The sequence below is a fragment of the Manis javanica genome, chromosome 2 (assembly GCF_040802235.1).
Source record: "Manis javanica isolate MJ-LG chromosome 2, MJ_LKY, whole genome shotgun sequence".
Classification (NCBI taxonomy): Eukaryota; Metazoa; Chordata; class Mammalia; order Pholidota; family Manidae; genus Manis; species Manis javanica.
In genome coordinates this window covers 183,685,118-183,705,287 of record NC_133157.1, presented here as the reverse complement: position 1 = coordinate 183,705,287, position 20,170 = coordinate 183,685,118, and the positions used below count along the sequence as shown (strand labels likewise).

The window sequence follows — 20,170 nt, the reverse complement described above, 5'->3', positions numbered from 1 at the left end:
ATAGTGTCCTTTGCTGTACAGAAGCTTTTCAGTTTGATGTAGTCCCACTTGTTCATTTTTGCTTTTGTTTCCCTTGCCTGGGGAGATATGTTCATGAAGAAGTTGTTCATTGTTATGTCCAAGAGATTTTTGCCTATGTTTTTTCCTAAGAGTTTTATGGTTTCATGACTTACATTCAGGTCTTTGATCCATTTCAAATTTGCATTTGTGTATGGTGTTACACAATGATCCAGTTTCATTCTCTTACATGTAACTGTCCAGTTTTGCCAGCACAATCTGTTGAAGAGACTGTCATTTCCCCATTGTATGTCCATAGCTCCTTTATCATATATTAATTGATCATATATATTTGGGTTAATATCTGGACTCGCTATTCTGTTCCACTGGTCTGTGGGTCTGTTCTTGTGCTAGTACCAAATTGTCTTGATTACTGCAGCTTTGTAGTAGATCTTGAAGGTAGGTAGCAAGATCCCCCCCACTTTATTCTTCCTTCTCAGGATTGCTTTGGCTATTCAGGGTCTTTGGCACTTCCATATGAATTTTAAAGCTATTTGTTCCAGTTCATCGAACAATGCTGTTGGTATTTTGGTAGGCATTGCATTGAATCTGTATATTGCTTTAGGCAGGATGGCCATTTTGACAATATTAATTCTTCCTAGCCAAGAGCATGGGATGAGTTTCCATTTGTTAGTGTCCTCTTCAATTTCTCTTAAGAGTGTCTTGTAGTTTTCAGGAAAGTAAAGTCTTTCACTTCCTTAGTTAGGTTTATTCCTAGGTATTTTGTTCTTTTTGATGCAATTGTGAATGGAATTGTTTTCCTGATTTCTCTTTCTGCTAGTTCATCATTAGTGTACTAGAAAGCAACAGATTTCTGTGCATAAATTTTGTATACTGCAACTTTGATGAACTCAGATATTAGTTCTAGTAGTTTTGGAGTGGAGGGGTTGACTCCGATTTTGAAAGACATTCTACTATGGGTAAAATACTATCAGGCAGCATCACATGCCACAGAGAAATCATTCATGAAAGGAAGAGTCAACTGATGGAGCAAATTTCACTGTTTTCTTATTTTAAGAAATTGCCACAGCCAGCCCAACCTTAAGGAACCACCGCCTTGATTAATCAACAGCCATCCAATCAAGGCATACATAACTCAACAAGAGCACAAAGATTATGACTCACTAAAAGCTCAGATGATGGCTCACACTTTTTAGCAATATTTTAAACGAGGTATGCACCTTGTTTTCTTAAAACATAATGTTTTTGCATACTTAACAAATTAAAATACAGTGTAAACAACTTTTATATGCACAAGGAAACAAAAAAATTCACTTGACCCATTTTATTGTGGTATTAGGTTTACTGCAGTGGTCCGGAACAGAACCTGCAGTATCTCCATGTTATGCCTGTATCTTGAATTTACCATTAACATTGCCTACTTTACAAGCAGACTGAAGGCTAAAGAAGGAAAATTAACCCATTATCCTAAGAAAGATATATCAATACCACTGAATTACTACTTTTCCATTACTCCATTTACATCATTGTCAAAAAAGCTAATTCAAAATTAGAAGGAAAAAAGGATCACTGGAAGATGGCAGCGTGAGTAGTTCAGAGGAAATCTCTTTCCCAAAACATATATATTTATGAAAATACAACTATTCCTAAAAGAGACACCAGCGAATGTAGTACAACAGCTAGGATACATCCACATCTGCGAGAACGCAACACCACATGAAGGGGGTAAGATACAAGCCGTGGCCAGACGGGACATGAACGCTCCCCTACCCCAGAACCCGGCAGGAAGAAAGGAGTCGGAATGAGGAGGGAGTGAAAGCCCAGGACTGCTAAACAACCAGCTCTAGAAATCCGCACCCAGAGCACAGACACAAGGTGCATGGGGTGCTGGGTATTAGAGAAATGGAAAAGCAAAACCTGTGGGCAGGTCCCCGCAACCGGCGCCCCTGAGACAAAAGAAAAGCGAGTGCTTTCTGCAAGTTTTAAAAAGACAGGAACCCCATAGCTGGACAAAGTTGCCCAGCACACTTAGCCAGCAGCTGGGAATCCCGGGGAAACTTAGGCACCCTAAACCCAGGGAAGGCAGCACAGCTCTGAAGCCCCTGACAGCACTAAGCAGCCTGCCAGTCATTCCTCCAACTGGCGCGGACCCTGACACACCGTTCCAGTAGCGGGAGAGTGGCAGCGTGTGACAGGGGTGATGGCGCCAGAAGGGACTGGGAGCAGATCAGGTGCTCCAAAAGCACCACAGGGGACCGGGAGAGACTTGTGCGAGACCGCAGCGGCGGCGACCAAACATCCCAGGTATGGTTTGCATGCACCAGCAGCAATGGAGCCAGAGGAGCCCGGTAGAGGCCCACGCGGAAGAGCCCTGCACACACCTGCAGAAGAGCCAGAGGGAGCAGGTGTGCTCCCAGCAGCCACCCGGGCCAGACCCGAAGTCTGCTGCTGGAACACAACTGCCCGGCAGGGGCGCCACTATCAAGGAGGAGCACACCTGGCGTGCCTGCCACTCCCCACAGGGCTCCGCACTGCTCTGATGGAGACCCCGCCCACAGCAGCTTAGGGGACTAACCCGGTGGCTGCTCCAGGAGTGCGGGTAACTGACACAGGAAGTGGAGAAGGGCAAGGCATCCAGCAAGAATGAAAGGACATTCTTCTCCCAGCTGACACACCGGCAACCTGCCTACAGCCACCGCTATCACCATGAAAAGGCAAAAAAATTTAGTCCAGTCCAAGCTACTTCAGACAACACCTAAGAGAGGAGGTGCAGAGACAGACCTAACCAGTCTCCCTGAAAAAGAATTCAAAATAAAAATCATAAACATGCTGACAGAGCTGCAGAGAAATATGCAAGAGCTAAGGGATGAAGTCCAGAGGGAGATTACAGACATCCAGAGGGAGATAACAGAAGTGAAAGAAACTCTGGAAGGATTTATAAGCAGAATGGATAAGATACAAGAGGCCATTGATGGAATAGAAACCAGAGAACAGGAACACATAGAAGCTGACACAGAGAGAGATGTAAGGATCTCCAGGAATGAAACAATATTAAGAGAACTGTGAGACCAATCCAAGAGGAACAATATCCACATTACAGGGGTACCAGAAGAACAAGAGAGAGAAAAAAGGGATAGAAAGTGCATCTGAAGAAATAATTCCTGAGAACTTCCCAAAACTGAGAGAGGAAATAGTTGCTCAGACTATGGAGGCACACAGAAATCCCGAGAGATGTGACCCAACGAGGACAACACCAAGACACATAATAATTAAAATGACAAAGATCAAGGACAAGGACAGAGTATTAAAGGCAGACAGAGAGAGAAAAAAGGTCACCTACAAAGGAAAACCCATCAGGCTATCATCAGACTTCTCAACAGAAACCTTACAGGCCAGAAGAGAATGGCATGATATATTTAACATAATGAAACAGAAGGGCCTTGAACCAAGGATACTGTATTCAGCATGATTATCATTTTAAATATGAAGGAGGGATTAAACAATTCCCAGACAAGCAAAAGGTGAGGGAATTTGCCTCCCACAAACAACCTCTACAGGGTATCTTAGAGGGACTCCTCCAGATGGGAACACTCCTAAAAAGAGCACAGAACAAAACACCCAACATAAGAAGAATGGAAGAAGAGGAATAAGAAGGGAGAGAAATAACCATGAGACTGTGTTTTTAATAGCTCAATAAGCAAGCTAAGTTAGACAGTAAGGTAGTAAAGAAGCTAACCTTGAACCTTTGGTAACCACAAATCTAAACCCTGCAATGGCAATAAGTATGTATCTTTCAATAATCACCCTAAATGTAAATGGACAGAATGCACCAATCAAAAGACATAGAGTAATTGAATGGATAAAAAAGCAAGACCCATCTATATGCTGCTTACAAGAGACTCACCTTAAACCCAAAGACATGCACAGATTAAAAGTCAAGGGATGGAGAAAGATATTGCACGCAAACAGAAAAAGCAGGTGTTGCAATACTAGTATCAGACAAAATAGACTTCAAAATAAATAAATTAATAAGAGATAAAGAAGGACATTACACAATGATAAAGGGCTCAGTCCAAGAAGAGGATATTACCATTATAAATATATATGCACCCAATACAGGAGCACCAATATATCTGAAACAAATACTAACAGAATAAAAGGAGGAAATAGAATGCAATGCATTCATTTTGGGAGACGTTAACATACCACTCACTACTCCAAAGGACAGATCTGCCAGACAGAAAATAAGTAAGGACACAGAAGCACTGAACAGCACACTAAAACAGATGGACCTAATAGACATCTATAGAACTCTACATTCAAAAGCAACAGGATACACATTCTTCTCAAGTGCACATTGAACATTCTCCACAGTAGACCACATACTAGGCCACAAAAAGAGCCTTAGTAAATTCCAAAAGATTGAAATTCTACCAACCAACTTTTCAGACCACAAAGGTATAAAACTGGAAATAAATTGTACAAAGAAAGCAAAAAGGCTCACAAACACATGGAGACCTAACAACATGCTTCTATATAGTCAATGGATCAATGACCAAATTAAAATGGAGATCCAGCAATATATGGAAATAAATGACAACAACAATACAAAGCCCCAACTTTGGTGGGATGCAGCGAAAGCAGTCTTAAGAGGAAAGGATATAGCAACCCAGGCATATTTAAAGAAGAAAGAACAAACCCAAATGAATAGTCTAACATCACAATTATCAAAATTGGAAAAAGAAGAACAAATGAGGCCTAAAGTCAGCAGAGGGAGGGACATAATAAAGAGCAGAGAAGAAATAAACAAAACTGAGAAGAATAAAACAATAGAAAAAAATCAATGAAAACAAGAGCTGGTTCTTTGAGAAAATAAACAAAATAGATAAGCCTCTAGCCAGAATAATTAAGAGAAAAAGAGAATCAACACACATCAACAGAATCAGAAACAAGAAAGGAATCATCACAATGGACCCAACAGAACTACAAAGAATTACTAGAGACCACTATGAAAACCTATATACTAAGAAGCTGGAAAACCTAGAAGAAATGGACAACTTCCTAGAAAAATACAACCTTCCAAGACTGACCAAGGAAGAAACACAAAATCTAAGCAAAGCAACTACCAGCAAAGAAATTGAAGCAGTAATCAAAAACTACCCAAGAAGAAAACCCCCAGGCCAGAAGGATTTACCTCAGAATTTCATCAGACATACAGAGAAGATATAATACCCATTCTCCTTAAAGTTTTCCAAAAAATAGAAGAGAAGGGAATACTCCCAAACTCATTCTATGAAGCCGACATCACCCTAATACCAAAACAAGGGAAAGACCCCAACAAAAAAGAAAATTACAGACCAATATCCCTGATGAATGTAGATGCAAAAATACTCAACAAAATATTAGCAAACAGAATTCAAAAATACATCAAAAGGATCATACACCATGACCAAGTGGGATTCATCCCAGGGATGCAAGGATGGTACAACATTTGAAAATCCATCAACATCATCCACCACATAAACAAAAAGGACAAAAACCACATGATCATCTCCATAGATGCTGAAAAAGCATCTGACAAAATTCAACATCCATTCATGATAAAAACTCTCAACAAAATGGCATAGAGGGCAGGTACCTCAACGTAATAAAGGCCAGATATGAGAAGCCCACAGCAAACATCATACTGAACAGTGAAAAGCTGATAGCTTTTCCTCTGAGATCGGGAACAGCACAGGGATGCCCACTCTCCCCACTGTTATTCAACATAGTACTGGAGGTCCTGGCCACGGCAGTCAGACAAAACAAAGAAATAGAAGGCATCCAGATTGGTAAAGAAGAAGTTAAACTGTCACTATTTGCAGATGACATGATAGTATACATAAAAAAAACCCTAAAGACTCCACTCCAAAACTATTAGAACTGATATCAGAATACAGCAAAGTTGCAGGATACAAAATTAACACACAGAAATCTGTGGCTTTCCTATACACTAACCATGAACTAACAGAAAGAGAAATCAGGAAAACAATTCCATTCACAATTGCATAAAAAGAATAAAATACTTAGGAATAATCTTACCAAGGAAGTGAAAGACCTATACCTGAAAACTATAAGACACTCTTAAGAGAAATTAAAAAGGACACTAACAAATGGAAACTCATCCCATGCTCCTGGCTAGGAAGAATTAATATCGTCAAAATGGCCATCCTGCCCAAAGCAATACAATATACAGATTGGATGCAATCCCTATCAAATTACCAACAACATTCTTCAATGGACTAGATCAAATCATTTAAAAATTCATATGGAAACACAAAAGACCCCAAATAGCCAAAGCAATCCTGAGAAGAAAGAATAAAGTGGGGGGATCTCACTCCCCAACTTCAAGCTCTACTACAAAGCCACAGTAATCAAGACAGTTTGGTATAGGCACAAGAACAGACCCAGAGACCAGTGGAACAGAATAGAGACCCCAGATATTGACCCAAATATATTTGGTCAATTAACATATGATAAAGGAGCCATGGACATACAATGGGGAAATGACAGTCTCTTCAACAGATTGTGCTGGCAAAACTGGACAGCTACATGTAAGAGAATGAAACTGGATCACTGTCTAACCCCACACACAAAAGTAAATTCGAAATGGATCAAAGACCTGAATGTAAGTCATGAAACCATAAAACTCTTAGAAAAAAACATAAGCAAAAATCTCTTGGTCATAAACATGAGCGACATCTTCATGAACATATCTCCCCAGGCAAGGGAAACAAAAGTAAAAATGAACAAGTGGGACTATATCAAGCAGAAAAGCTTCTGTACAGCAATGGACACCATCAATAAAACAAAAAGGTACCCTACAGTATTGGAGAATATATTCATAAATGTGAGATCCGATAAAGGTTTGACATCCAAAATATATAAAGAGCTCATGCACATCAACAAACAAAAAGCAAATAATCCAATTAAGAAATGGGCAGAGGAGCTGAATAGACAGTTCTCCAAAGAAGAAATTCTGATGGCCAGCAGACACATGAAAAGATGCTCCACATTGCGTGTCATCAGAGAAATGCAAATTAAAACCACAATGAGATTATCACCTCACACAAGTATGGATCTGCACCATCCAAAAGACAAACAACAACAAATGTTGGCAAGGTTGCGGAGAAAGGGTAACCCTCCTACACTGCTGGTGGGAATGCAAATTAGTTCAGCCATTGTGGAAAGCAGTATGGAGGTTCCTCAAAAAGCTCAAAATAGAAATACCATTTGACCAGGAATTCCACTTCTAGGAATTTCCCCCAAGAATGCAGCAGCCCAGTTTGAAAAAGACAGATGCACCCCTATGTTTATTGCAGCACTATTTACAGCAGCCAAGAAATGGATGCAACCTAAGTGTCCATCAATAGATGAATGGATAAAGAAGAAGTGGTACATATACACAATGGAATATTATTCAGCCATAAGAAGAAAACAAATCCTACCATTTGCAACAACATGGATGGAGCTAGAGGGTATTATGCTCAGTGAAATACGCCAGTGGAGAAAGACAAGTACCAAATGATTTCACTCATATGTGGAGTATAAAACAAAGAAAAACTGAAGGAACAAAACAGCAGCAGAATCACAGAACCCAAGAATGGGCTAACGGTTACCAAAGGGAAAGGGACTGGGCAGGAGGGGTGGGAAGGGAGGGATAAGGGCAGGGAAAAAGAAAAGGGGCCTTACGATTAGCATGTATAATGTGGGCGGGGAATAGGGAGGGATGTGCAGCACAGAGAAGACAAATAGTTGAGTCTGCGGCATCTTGCTGCACTGGTGGACATTGGCTGTAGTGGAGTTTGTGGTGGGGACTTGGTGAAGGGGCAGTCTAGTAACCAAAATGTTCTTCATGTGATTGTAGATTAATGATAATAAAATGAATTTAAAAATATACATATATAGTAAAGGTAAGTAAAATAATAAGTGTTATATGTCTTCAAAAGACATAATATAAAAAAATAATTTAAACATCTGTACTCAGACAGGCAGAGTAGTCAATACCATGTTCAGTTAAGACCTGTTTTTCCATTATAGAACTTTAATACTCAAACACATGCAATTCAGCAATAAAAATTAATTCCATATTATAACAATATCACAAGTCACTGTGTGAATGCCTTTTTAAAGGCTGATAAGTAGATATACAGATAGAGGTTTAGAAAACTGTTACCTAATAAAGTACATGATTTACACTTAGAGACTAACTATATACATTGAATATATATACCAATACCTTGGAGAACAAATTTTCATATTGAACAAAACATTACCTGAAAAATTTCCATACTCTAACATTGTAATTGCATTTTGAAACCATAGCTCTAAAGCTGAAATTTCCTGAATCAATAAACTAAGATATTAGGTAAGCAAATTCAGCCTAGCAAAGTTATCTAAGAAAGAGAAGGGATAATAACTATAGTTATGAGATCATGCAAAACAAATTATAAGGATTGAAATATAGATTTATATTCAGTCCAGAGTGGGTATAAATATACTTTTTTATATGATCACCTTTATCTACTTAAAGAGAAAAACACTAATAGACAGCGAGGCAAACTAAAAATGAAACTACAGTCACAGGGAGAAAAAAACTTATCCCCAAAATATCTCCACTAAAGTACATAATACAATAAGTTATAAATATATAACAAATAACAGTAACAAATACTTGTAAAAACTTTACAAAAACTAATGGAATATATAAGATTAATTTCTTCTTTGTTTTGTATTAGCACACAAAAGAACCAATAAACAAAATGAAGACATGCAACTCTACTACTAGAAAAAGGAACACCTACTTTAATAACAGATGGCATCTTGGAATTTAGGTTGTCATATGTAAAATGCAGACGAGTTCTGAAGGAACATTTGTACAATAAAGGATCCTGGTAAAATTCTATTTTACCACTAGCATTTCGTTTATCAAGGCAAACTGTACAGTCGGAAAAATTGATAACCTTTCTCAGCACCAGATCAGTTGCTAAAAAGACAAGAAAAACATTTTAAGTAAAAAGGAAAGTTAGAGAAAAAAGGCAACTACAATTTATTAGTAAAAATAATAAAAATGGTGGAAATAATATTAATAGAACATTCAATTCTTAATGCCAGAACCTGTGCAAAGAACTTCGCATTTATTATATCACTTAAATTTTCCATCAACCTTATAAAATAGGCAAAATAATCCTCATTTTATGGATGAAGAATCAAATAGAAGCCAGAGAAATGAAGTCGTTTGTGACCAATTTGCTTGACACCTAACAGATTTAAAGCAAAATTTATGAAAACTTCCACATTTTGCTACATGTAATGAAATATTTAATAATAAAGTACTTCGGAAACCATATTAAAAAGAATATTCTGAATAACATTTAATATTTATCTTACACCAACGTGTGTACTGGTACTACTCTCCAATACGGTAGTCATCACTGGAATACAGCTATTTAAATTTATGTATGAGTTAATTAAAATTATATAAAAATAAAATTTCAGATCCTTGGTTGCATTAGCCCCTTTTCAATTGCTCAATACCCACATGTGGCTACAGTGGCTACAGTACTGGGCGTTAAAGATATAAAACACTCCCGTCACAGAAAATTCTAGTGGGTAGCCCTGCTCTAAATAATGAATTACCAAGGAACAAATTATCAAATTAAAAAATAAGAGTATAAAGATTTGTTTGAAGAAAATGAGAATGAAACAATTCCAGGTAGAGTGTCAAACTAGAAAGTGAAACCTTCAGCAAATAGTACTTTTATTTTTAATAAGCAATTTCTAGGCAAATAGTAGGTCCAAATCTCCTTGGTCAGTGATTTTAAGTTAGCAGCTACCCCCACGCTATGGACATGGGAACCTTTAAAACAATAAAATATGCTTTATTCCATTCTGTGACACTATTTCTCAGTACATTCTGGCAACCACTGATTAATGCAACCTTTAATTTTCTTTTCCTTTTTTGGATTTAAGTTTTTAGATGTAAAAATTAAAGAGTAGGCACATATGTGAAAAAAGCAAAATTTTATTAGCAAATAAACTTTGTTTTAGCTGAAAAAAATTACACACACCTTACTTAATTTTACATCATATATATGTGATTTAGTTACTGATATTATATACATGTACACAAATTAAAGAAAATATAAGACTGGAAATGAAGGAAACCCTCTAATTGCTTCTTTTGCTCTCTTTAGAATTTTAATTTACTGAGTATTTGCTATTCGATACTATTCTAAGTCTTTACATCCATTATCTCTTATATTTATATGGCTGTGTTTAAAAGATGTGAAAATGGAAGCACAATAAGGGGAAATAATCTAATGTTAGAAAGTTTACAAAGAGCAAAGCTGTAATTTGAACTCTGGCAATCTTACTCCAGAGAACATGTTCTCATCTATTATGCTGTAAGAGCACAATGGTCATATTTCAAGGATACTCTAGAAAATTATTCATTGAGAAAGGAAGGTATTGAGCTTTGAAAATGTTTTTTTTAAACACTAAATATAACAGAAACTGTCTTTTAAAACCTTACAAAATGAATCTTTACTTTTGATAATGTGCTGCAATTTAATCTATAAAATGGGAAAAATAATGCCTACCCAATAAGCACTCTGAAAAATGGCATTATTTTGAAATGTGAACAGTTGAACATCCTCCCATCTAACAAACCCACTCCTAAGCATATGTCTTAAAGACATGCTTACACATATCCATCAAAAGATATAAACAAAAACAGTCATAGCAGCACTGTCTGTAATTGCAAAAATCAGAAAACATCCAAAATGCCCATTATCAAGAGAACAGATAATTAAGTTTGGCAAATTTAAACAGATATTATTCATAAGTAAAACAAGTGATCTACAAATTCATGCAACAATATGGAAAATTATTAAAGGCAAAATGCTGATTGAAAACAGCAAACCTTTGAGGTTTTACTCCAACCTCAAATTGTCAACGTAAAGAACACTATTTTTACAAAGCTCAAAAATATGTATAACTAAATACTTTATGTATATATTCACACCTGATAAAACTTTAATTAAACTAAAATTCACATAATATAAAATTAACAAATTTAAAGTGTACAACAGAGCAGCATTTAACATACTGACATTGTTGTAGAACACCACTACAATCCATCTTGAAACTTTTGCATCACCTCAAAAAAGAAACTCTGTACCCTCTAGATATCAAATCCTCTCTTTGCCATCCCCACTCCCCAATCCCTAAGCAATCAACTAGTCTACTTTCTATGGGTATAGATATCCCTATTCTGCATTGTTCATATATATGGAATCATACAATATACATCTGCTGTCTGGATTTTTTCATTTAGCATAATGTTTTCACGGTCCATCCATGCTATAGAATATATCAGAACTTCATTTCTTTTTATATCACTTTTTTTTTAAGCAAAACTGAATAAAATTTCATACAACAATTAATTCTAGGATGAAGCAAAAGGATGGGATAGGGAAATGCATGTTAGTGGGAGTTACCCAGAGGTTAGGTGATCCTTAAATTGTCTTGTAACGAATATTTGTTACATAACACCCTTTTTAAATATCAAATGTTGCATTAAAAATTAATAAAAGGGGAAATAGTAACATCTAACTCAGAAAGATAAAGAATTACAAGATGATGTAAAAGGCACAGCATCCAGGCCCAGCAGTTCACAAGCATTCAATAAATGGAAGATGCTATTCAACTGTCATTATCACCACCATCATAATGAATTTTCTTGTGGTATCATATTTGATTCTCATAAATACATGATACATTGGCAGGTTGGCACTAATGATAATCCATACTTACAAATGACTCACCCAAGGCTAGTGATGATGGAAGGAAGATTCAAACAAAGATCCCCTAACCTTCAGTCTAAGATTCTTTCTAACTCATTGTTACATCCCATATTTTTTGAAATATTTTCTTTACTCCTATATTAAAACTCTACATGAAATTTCTTCCTCTAAAATGTCAACTCCTTTATTCAATCCTGCATTATCCAGTTCCATTTTCTACCTATTTTTCATAACTTCTTCTTCTGACCTTTTTATCAAGTATTTCTTTCCACACAGGATGAGAAGGAGGCATCTGGTGAGGATGTAGACAGAAGGGGGACCCCTGTGCATTGTTGGTGGGTTGTAAACTGGTTTAGCCACTATGGAAAGCAGTATGGAAGTTGCTAAAAAAATTTTTGAATACCACACAATGCAGTAATTAAATTTCTGGGTATATACCCAAAGAAAACATTCACTAGCTCTAAAGATATAGGCACCCCTATGTTTATTGCAGCATTATTTACAATAGCCAAGGTATGGGAGCAACCTAAGCATCCATCAAGAGATGAATGGAAGATGTAGTAAATACATGCAATGGAATATTACTCAGCCATAAAAAAGTTGCCACAACATGGATGTACCTAGAGGGTATTATGCTAAGTGAAGTCAGACAGAGAAAGACAAATACCATATGATTTCACATATATGTAGAATCTAAAAAATAAAGCAAATGAACAAACAAAACAGAAATAAAGTCATAAATAAATGGAATAAACTGGTGGCTGCCAGAGGAAGGAGGGATAGGAGACAGGTAAAGCAGATGAGGTAGATAAAAAGGTACAAACTTTCAGTTATAAAATAAGTAAGTCAAGAGGATGAAAAGTACAGCTATAGGGAATATAGTCAATAACACTGTGATAACTTTGTAGGGTGGCAGATAGTAACTGCACTTATCATAGTGAGCATCTGTAATGTATGTAATGATTGCATCACTAAGTTATACACCTGAAACTAATTTGAATATAAACTATACTTTACAAAAAAACAAAAATGTCTCAGAAACAATGCTTCAGCCTTTGCATAGACTCTTATTTATGCATCACAGAGTTGTGAGATCAGGATTATTCTTCATTTTTTAGAATGTGATGGCTGAAACTTGGACAACACAAAAATGTACCTGTGTACTACCTCTGCTGATTCCTAGTGGTATGCCTTAACTAGGCAAGTTAAGGAGCCCTGAGACCCAACTTCATTTTGCTTTCCTTTAAGTATGACTTAAGATAAATACATAAATATATGACTAAATGAACAAGAAAGGATATCATCTTCTGGAGTTATGAGAATTTGAGAAAAAGAATACAAAGAATAATTACAGCAGCTCATTTTCTGAACAATGACTATGATAGGACATTTTTGTATTCCCTTCAGTGCATTAATTAACTTAATAACTCTATAAGGAGGATCCTATTTTATACCCATTTTACAAATGAGGAAACTGAGAAACAGTACATTAGAGTAACTGACCTGACGTCATACATCTCTACCAAGTGGGAAAGCTAGGATTCAAACTCTCAGGTAGTCTAACTTTAGTGCAAGCACTTTTAACAAATAATGTAGCATGGCAAGTCACAAACAAAAGGTGCTCACAATAATCTCCTTACTATATTTTCCAAAAATATCTACTCATTAACCTATAAGAGCATGTAACAGAAAATATGAGTACTTATTTAACATCTCTGACAAAAGTAAGAAGCAGTGTCTATTTCTTTTGTAGCTCTCTTTTCAATGCTTACAGTGTCTAACATATAGAACATAGTAAATAAAATGGTAATAAGTGGTAGTTATTTCAAGAGGGCTTCAGGACTATCCAGAAGTCCCTAATATGCACTAGAATATACAAACCTAAAATATAAGTCGGTCAGATACATTGTTTTACCATTACTGAGTTATGCAAAATCAATATGATCCCTTTTCTCCTTCAAAAACATTAAAATTTTTAACTAAATTATTTATTTTAAAATTATTTAATTTTTATTATTACAACCCACAGTATCGTAAAACATTATGTATCACTTTTGAAACAAGCATGTGATACTTAAGAAAGAATAAAGATTAAGGATACTAAAGAACAAGGGTTTTTTAATCTGAGGGTTTATGAACCTCCTGCAATTAATGATAAATGTTACATATGTGCATTTTTCCAGGCTGTAGGTATAAAGATTTATCAAAGAGCCAGTTGGCCCAAAAAGGTTTAAAATCCAAGACAACTGTTTCAATAGTGAAAAAAATCTATACTATCCTTGAAACTCACCAGAAATATCCATGAATGCACGATCCCATAATTCACCTACTGTATAGCATTCTGCAGAAGTAATATTGACTGAAAGAACAATATCATCTTCAACATATTTCAGTATGAGATTATTTATAACAATATTTACATTATTTACAACTCGTCTAATCAGACTTTGCACATAACCTATAAAAGAGGGAGAAAAAAAGGATTAAATCAGTCACATGCCTTATCAATAATTATTCTTTAAGTGTCAATGATCTTAATGTATGTGAAAGTTGAGTATCATTTAGCATATTTTGCAAAGAGGAAACTTAACAATCAGACAGGCAAAAACAGGCTTGCCAGAATGACACAGCTAATAAGTAGCAAATCCAGACCAACAAAAATCATTACTGAGAAGTTCTATATAGTGAAGTACTCATATACTAAGAGAAATCACAGAGATCATACCTTTTGAATAACATAAAACTAGATGCCTATAATAATCCTATACTACAAAAGTATTCTGTATGGTTTCTGCTTATTTTATAAACATTTTGCCAAATCAAACAATGTTACTATATGCTGATTATATAATACAGTAGAAGAAGAATAGATTATTTAAGCTTCTTTTTTCTTTTTGAACCAGCTGCCATCTTGTCTTCCTACTTTAATAGCCATAAAAATATTTCAAAGTTAGGCCTGGAAGAAGAAAGAAAGGATAAACATGACCATCATAATGGTTTCAACTATTTCCACTTACTAATATACAATATTGAAACAGGATGGGGAGAGAGTATGAATGAGGAAGAAAATACAGAGAGAATTAAAGAAAGAAGGAGAAAAAAAGAACACAATGAAGAAAAAAGAAATGTATAGAAGGAAAGAGAATGCTTAATGAGAACACAGGGAAATAAAAGAGAAACTGAAATAATTTTTTAAAAATTCAAAACCACATATGAGAGATGCCCTCTCAAAAAAAAAAAAAAAATTCAAAACCACAGAACCAGTGAACATTCTCTTATCCCAAAGTTTGCCCAAAATCTACAAAAGGGTTCCTTTACTTTCATGCTAGTGTGGAAGTTTCTCACACTATATATACTTGTATAGATATATTATTCAGGAATTTAACTGAAAATACAAATATAAGGAGCATTAAAAAGACATACAAGATTAAAAACTTCACTTTATTCAAATGTAGTTTCCACTATAAAACCTATTTAAAAGCTAATTAAATTTTTAGCTATTTCATAACATAATAATCTTGTGTTCTTTACTGGACAAAACAGAATCAACTTCTGTCAGCAACTGACATTATTAACATCTACACCAAAGCCTGCTGGGAGAAAGTGTATTTAAATATTCAACCATAACATGTTTGCAAAGACTAACTCCTTATTCATTCCCAATAGATAAAAAAGAAAAGAAATGTAAATTACTAAGTTCAAATTTTTGTCATATACAAAAACTATCAGCAACTTTTAGAGTGCCAATTATCATATGCTAGAAATTAACATACGAAATATCATAAACTTATGGCAACAAATACTCTTGTACGAGATTATGATTAGTAAGTGTAAATAGTTGAATGCCTAACAAATTAAGCTTCCAAAAGAAATTTTAAATATCAAAATTTTCAACCTTAGAATGTATATTCCCTTATGCTACTCAACACAGATGTTAACAATAAAAACAAAAATTAACATCCTGTTTCTAAGTAGTCTAGAAATGTAACTAATATTGTTTGTCCTATTTTTGAAAAATGTGTCATCAATAAGGAATTCATAAAATCTCTTAAGAGCTCTTGGGCTTCCATTATCTTCACAACAAAAACTCTCAAAGATAGATTGGGAGTCATAGAAACATATAACTATAAATACTTTTACTGACATAACACTACTGATGGATTTTTCAAGTATTTTTTAATATTTTCCTTCAGTATCTCATTGTAAAACTGACAAATTGAGATAAGCCACTCATCTCAAAAGTATAAGCCAACTGTTTTACCGAAGTGAAAGAACATCTCAAAAGAAAAACTACTTCTATAGAAGACTGTTGATGTTCCCTTATTAAAAATGCAACCCTAAAGTAACAGTGACTAACTGATGAACTCAATAACACATCATCTCTTTAATCCCTCATAATAACTAAATTAATACTAAGTGATCTAATAACTAATAACTACATGAGCTACAGAAGAGTATCAAACAGCAGATCCAAAAGCTCTCATAGATATTCCCTGGAAGTCTGTTCAAATGACAAGAGTAATCAAGATCCATTCCACATTTGAAAATTCAAGGTCACTCTGGAGCTAAGAACCATCCTAGTAAGTGGCTGTAAAACAACAACCTAGTTATCTTCCCAGAAATTACCATCAATATCCAACACTCTCCAACCCACAAATCCCATTCCTCCAAACACATACTTCTATGCCCAGAGGAGCAGATAAAACACTATGAATTGTCATTGACTTCATGAATTCATATTCTTCCTTCTGTTTAGAATCGTTTTTTGTCTATTCTACCTTCTCATTCAGGCCACGTATGAATGTCCTCTTCCCTATATCCTCTTCTCTAATGGTCCCCGCTATATCAACACTAAGGAGACTGTCTTTACCACTTTTCTTAGGCTTATGTTTCTACAGCGACTTGAGTGTGTTCATGTGTACTTACCTTGTCTGTTAAACTATGAAGTCCTAGAGGGCAAAAATTATATCTATTTCTCTGCCATTCTTAAATTAATGGCATGTATCAAATAATTCTGGATACAAAGAAACAACATCTGAAATCAATTTATCTTAATATGGTCACTGGGAAGCCAAGTTGCTCAAAATCAGAAATTCCATGGTTGATGACTTGGTTACAGTACCTAAAAATGTCTTGATCAAGTTTTTGGTGTAAAATTTATTTGGGAGTTATGCAGCATCATATAGGCAACTTAGGGAAAATAAGTTCCTCATAATGATTCTTGCCTTTTTTGGAACATTCAAATTATTTCAAAGTAAAACGCTTTTAAAAGGTTAAGGGATGAATAAGATTCTTTAATGTGAATATAGTAGACAGGATCAATAAAACATGAATTAAAAAAGCATCTATCAGACTTGGTAATTATAAGATAACAGGGGAGTTACTGTAGGAACTAAAAAAGAAATAGCTTTGAGTTGAGGATACTCACTATCAGTATTATTTAAGATGTCACAGAAATTCTAAACAACTAAATAAAGGTAAAAAAGAGAAATAAGTACAGACAAGGAAAACCAAATTATCATTACACAAAGAATGAATGTATTTTTTATATAGAAAATGCAAAAGATGCAGTTCAGAAGTTGCAAAAGACTCAAGTGAATACTCATCAGCTAACAAAATGTAAAAATCAGCTTTCCTACATAGTGAAGAGAATAAAATATTAAAAAATGGTAATCCCAAGTAGCAATGAAATAAATGACAGCATTTTCCATCTACAGGAGTTCCAAATAAATATTTTTTAATAATAAAAAACAGCAGTGGACAAAAAAATGTGGTTGGAAGAAAATATTATTTTTTCACAGGGTAATTTGGCCATACATACAAAAACCTTAAAATTACTCATAAATTTTGATTCTATAAATTGGTAAGAATTTCTCCTAAGAAAATAAACAAGCGTGCCTGCATATTTACCCACCAGTATATTTGTTAAAGCATTTTACAAAATGAAAAATAACCTAAATGTCAAAACAAAAAGGGAATAAACTATAGAATTATAAAATGTAATACATGCCAGTGATTGAAATAACAATGTGAAAAATGTTAATGTCCTACAAACATGTTCCTAATATGAAGTAAAAAATTCAAGTTACAAAAGAAAATGTCTGTGTGTATGTGTATGTACACCATACTGAAAAAGATCTGAAAGTTGTGCAACAGGTTAACAGGTGCCAGTTTGGGGTAAGATAAAGTGCATTCCACTCTGTCTTTTCCACTGAATGCAGCCATAAAACCTGTAAAGAATATATGGAGCAACTATTTCAGGAATCTGAAAAGTAAATGATCAGCATGAGACTGGAAATAGAAGAATGAAAATCTGAGCTTACAGAGATAAAACAAAAAATTAAATGGTAAAGGTTAATTTAAATGTATCAGTAACTACATTCTAATTTAATTGTATCATGGCCAGAAAGGATGGTATTTATTATAATGACTTTTTGAAACTTGTCAAGACTTCTTTTTGACCAAGTCTTTTTCAATGTCTGTAGATAACCAGTGTGTGCACAAAAAAAATGTACATCTTATCTGCCGGGGACAGAGGTTTTCATGTATCTACCAAACCAACCTTTTTAATTTTCATATTCAAAGATCCAGTTTTGGGATTTTTCTGCCTGATCTATCACATTTCAAAAGTAAGTTGTTAAGCACACAGTAATCATGTATTTTTTTTGTAGAACTGTACCTTTTATTATAATTTATTATCTATTATGTATCTCAGTTAATGCTTTTGCCTTAAGTTTCATTTTGCCTGATTTTTATGCCATAAATACAGATTTATTTTTGGATCATATTTGTCTGTTATGTCATTTCCCACCCTTTCATTTTCAATCTCTTATTGCTTCTCTATTTTACCTGTGTGTTTTGGAAGCCTGGACTTAAACACTCCTTCCTTTTAGTACCCTAAAAATATTACTTGTACTTCCTTAGAGATCCTCTTTGCTTTGGCTTTGCACTGCAGTTAGTGGTTCACAAAGTCTCCTATACTAAGCAATTAATTCTTTGAGAGGAAGGGTAGCGTACAATGAGCTGCTCTAGCATATTCTCATTTATACAGCAAAAAAGATTTAGGGAATTGAACAGTCTGCCTTCACTAAGCAATGCTTTAAAATTTAATCTAATTAGAATAAAATAAAAGCTTTCCAATTTTAACCTTCTCTGTAATAAAGTATAAACATTAGATATCTTTAAAACTATTGACAAAATCAGTTTGAGGCATATCCAACTTTTAAAGGTTCAATATATAAATGAGAAAGAACATCTGCGTGGCAGAAATAGCTAGCTATCATCAATATTTTGTGTTTTCCCTTGAAAATGTAGAATTGTTACTGATACATGACTTTTAAGACATACATAATGTCCATGCAAATAGTATTCCACAATGAAATTTGGGCAGAAGAAATGTATCGTGTCCAGCCTGGAGGTATTAAGAAGTAGACAGGTCTTCTCCAGGCTCTCCTCTTGCAAAGGTTAAAAGCAACAGATTCAGAGCAGAGCCTCAAGGAAAAAGGAGCCTGAGCTTCAGCTAGAACCTAGTCTTTGGACTGGTACATAAAGAAAACGTAACACTTTGCTGTGTCAACTCACTGAAAGTAGAGGTTAACATGTGCACCTAACTAATACAATTTGCCAGTTATTTAAAAAATGGCTTTTCCAGAAAATGTTAATGGAAGATATTAAAATAATAAAAGCACAAAAATAGATATGAAATAAGCTATACAATTCTTTTTTATTTGCAATGAGGTCTTCTCTACTCTCAACAGTTCTAGAAAGAGACAGTGATTAGATAAGATTTAAATTCATGTGCACTTCCCACAGGTAAATAGGAAATGATAATGCTATCTTCTATAATGCACTGCCATTTTGGGCTCAGGGTCTTTGAACAGTTGATATACACAAATATTCTTAAATTATCTGATATATTCTACAACTACTATTAAAATCCCTTCAAGAGAATTTTCAGAAAATCAAGCCTTAGCAGCCCAAATAGCAAGCATTTAAACATGCACAATTATTCTTCCATCTCATATTATTTTCTGCAGAAAACAAAATTTTTAGTAAATGCCTACTAATTTAATAATAGCTCTCATGTACATCTAAATATCTGAGTTTCCATTTTCTATCCACAAAATGTGGGCTAGAACAGAGGCTTAGTTGGAGTCTACAGATGGACTTCAGAGGGTATGTGAACACCCTGAAGTTACATGCAAATTTTGAATGTGCATTGTGAGTCTATAACCTTTACAACTGATTTTCAAGGGTCTATGTCCCAAAAAAAGCTAGACTGCTAGAACAGAAAATCTAAAGTAGCT

At 34.8% G+C, this 20,170-nt stretch overlaps 1 protein-coding gene across 15 annotated transcripts in view; it reads right to left on the bottom strand.

The window, feature by feature from the left end:
- The window catches only part of VPS13B (vacuolar protein sorting 13 homolog B), an 861,603-nt gene that overhangs the window by 789,004 nt on the left and 52,429 nt on the right, over positions 1–20,170 (bottom strand). For all 15 annotated transcript variants that reach the window (XR_012128333.1, XR_012128334.1, XR_012128335.1 and 12 more), the window contains 2 exons: positions 14,155–14,322; positions 8,862–9,043 (listed from right to left, as the gene is read on the bottom strand). Coding sequence is in view for 12 of the 15 variants with exons in the window: in XM_073229878.1 (XP_073085979.1) it covers positions 8,862–9,043; positions 14,155–14,322 (350 nt within the window). In the remaining 3 variants the exon portion in view is untranslated. The remainder of the gene's footprint in view (positions 1–8,861; positions 9,044–14,154; positions 14,323–20,170) is intronic.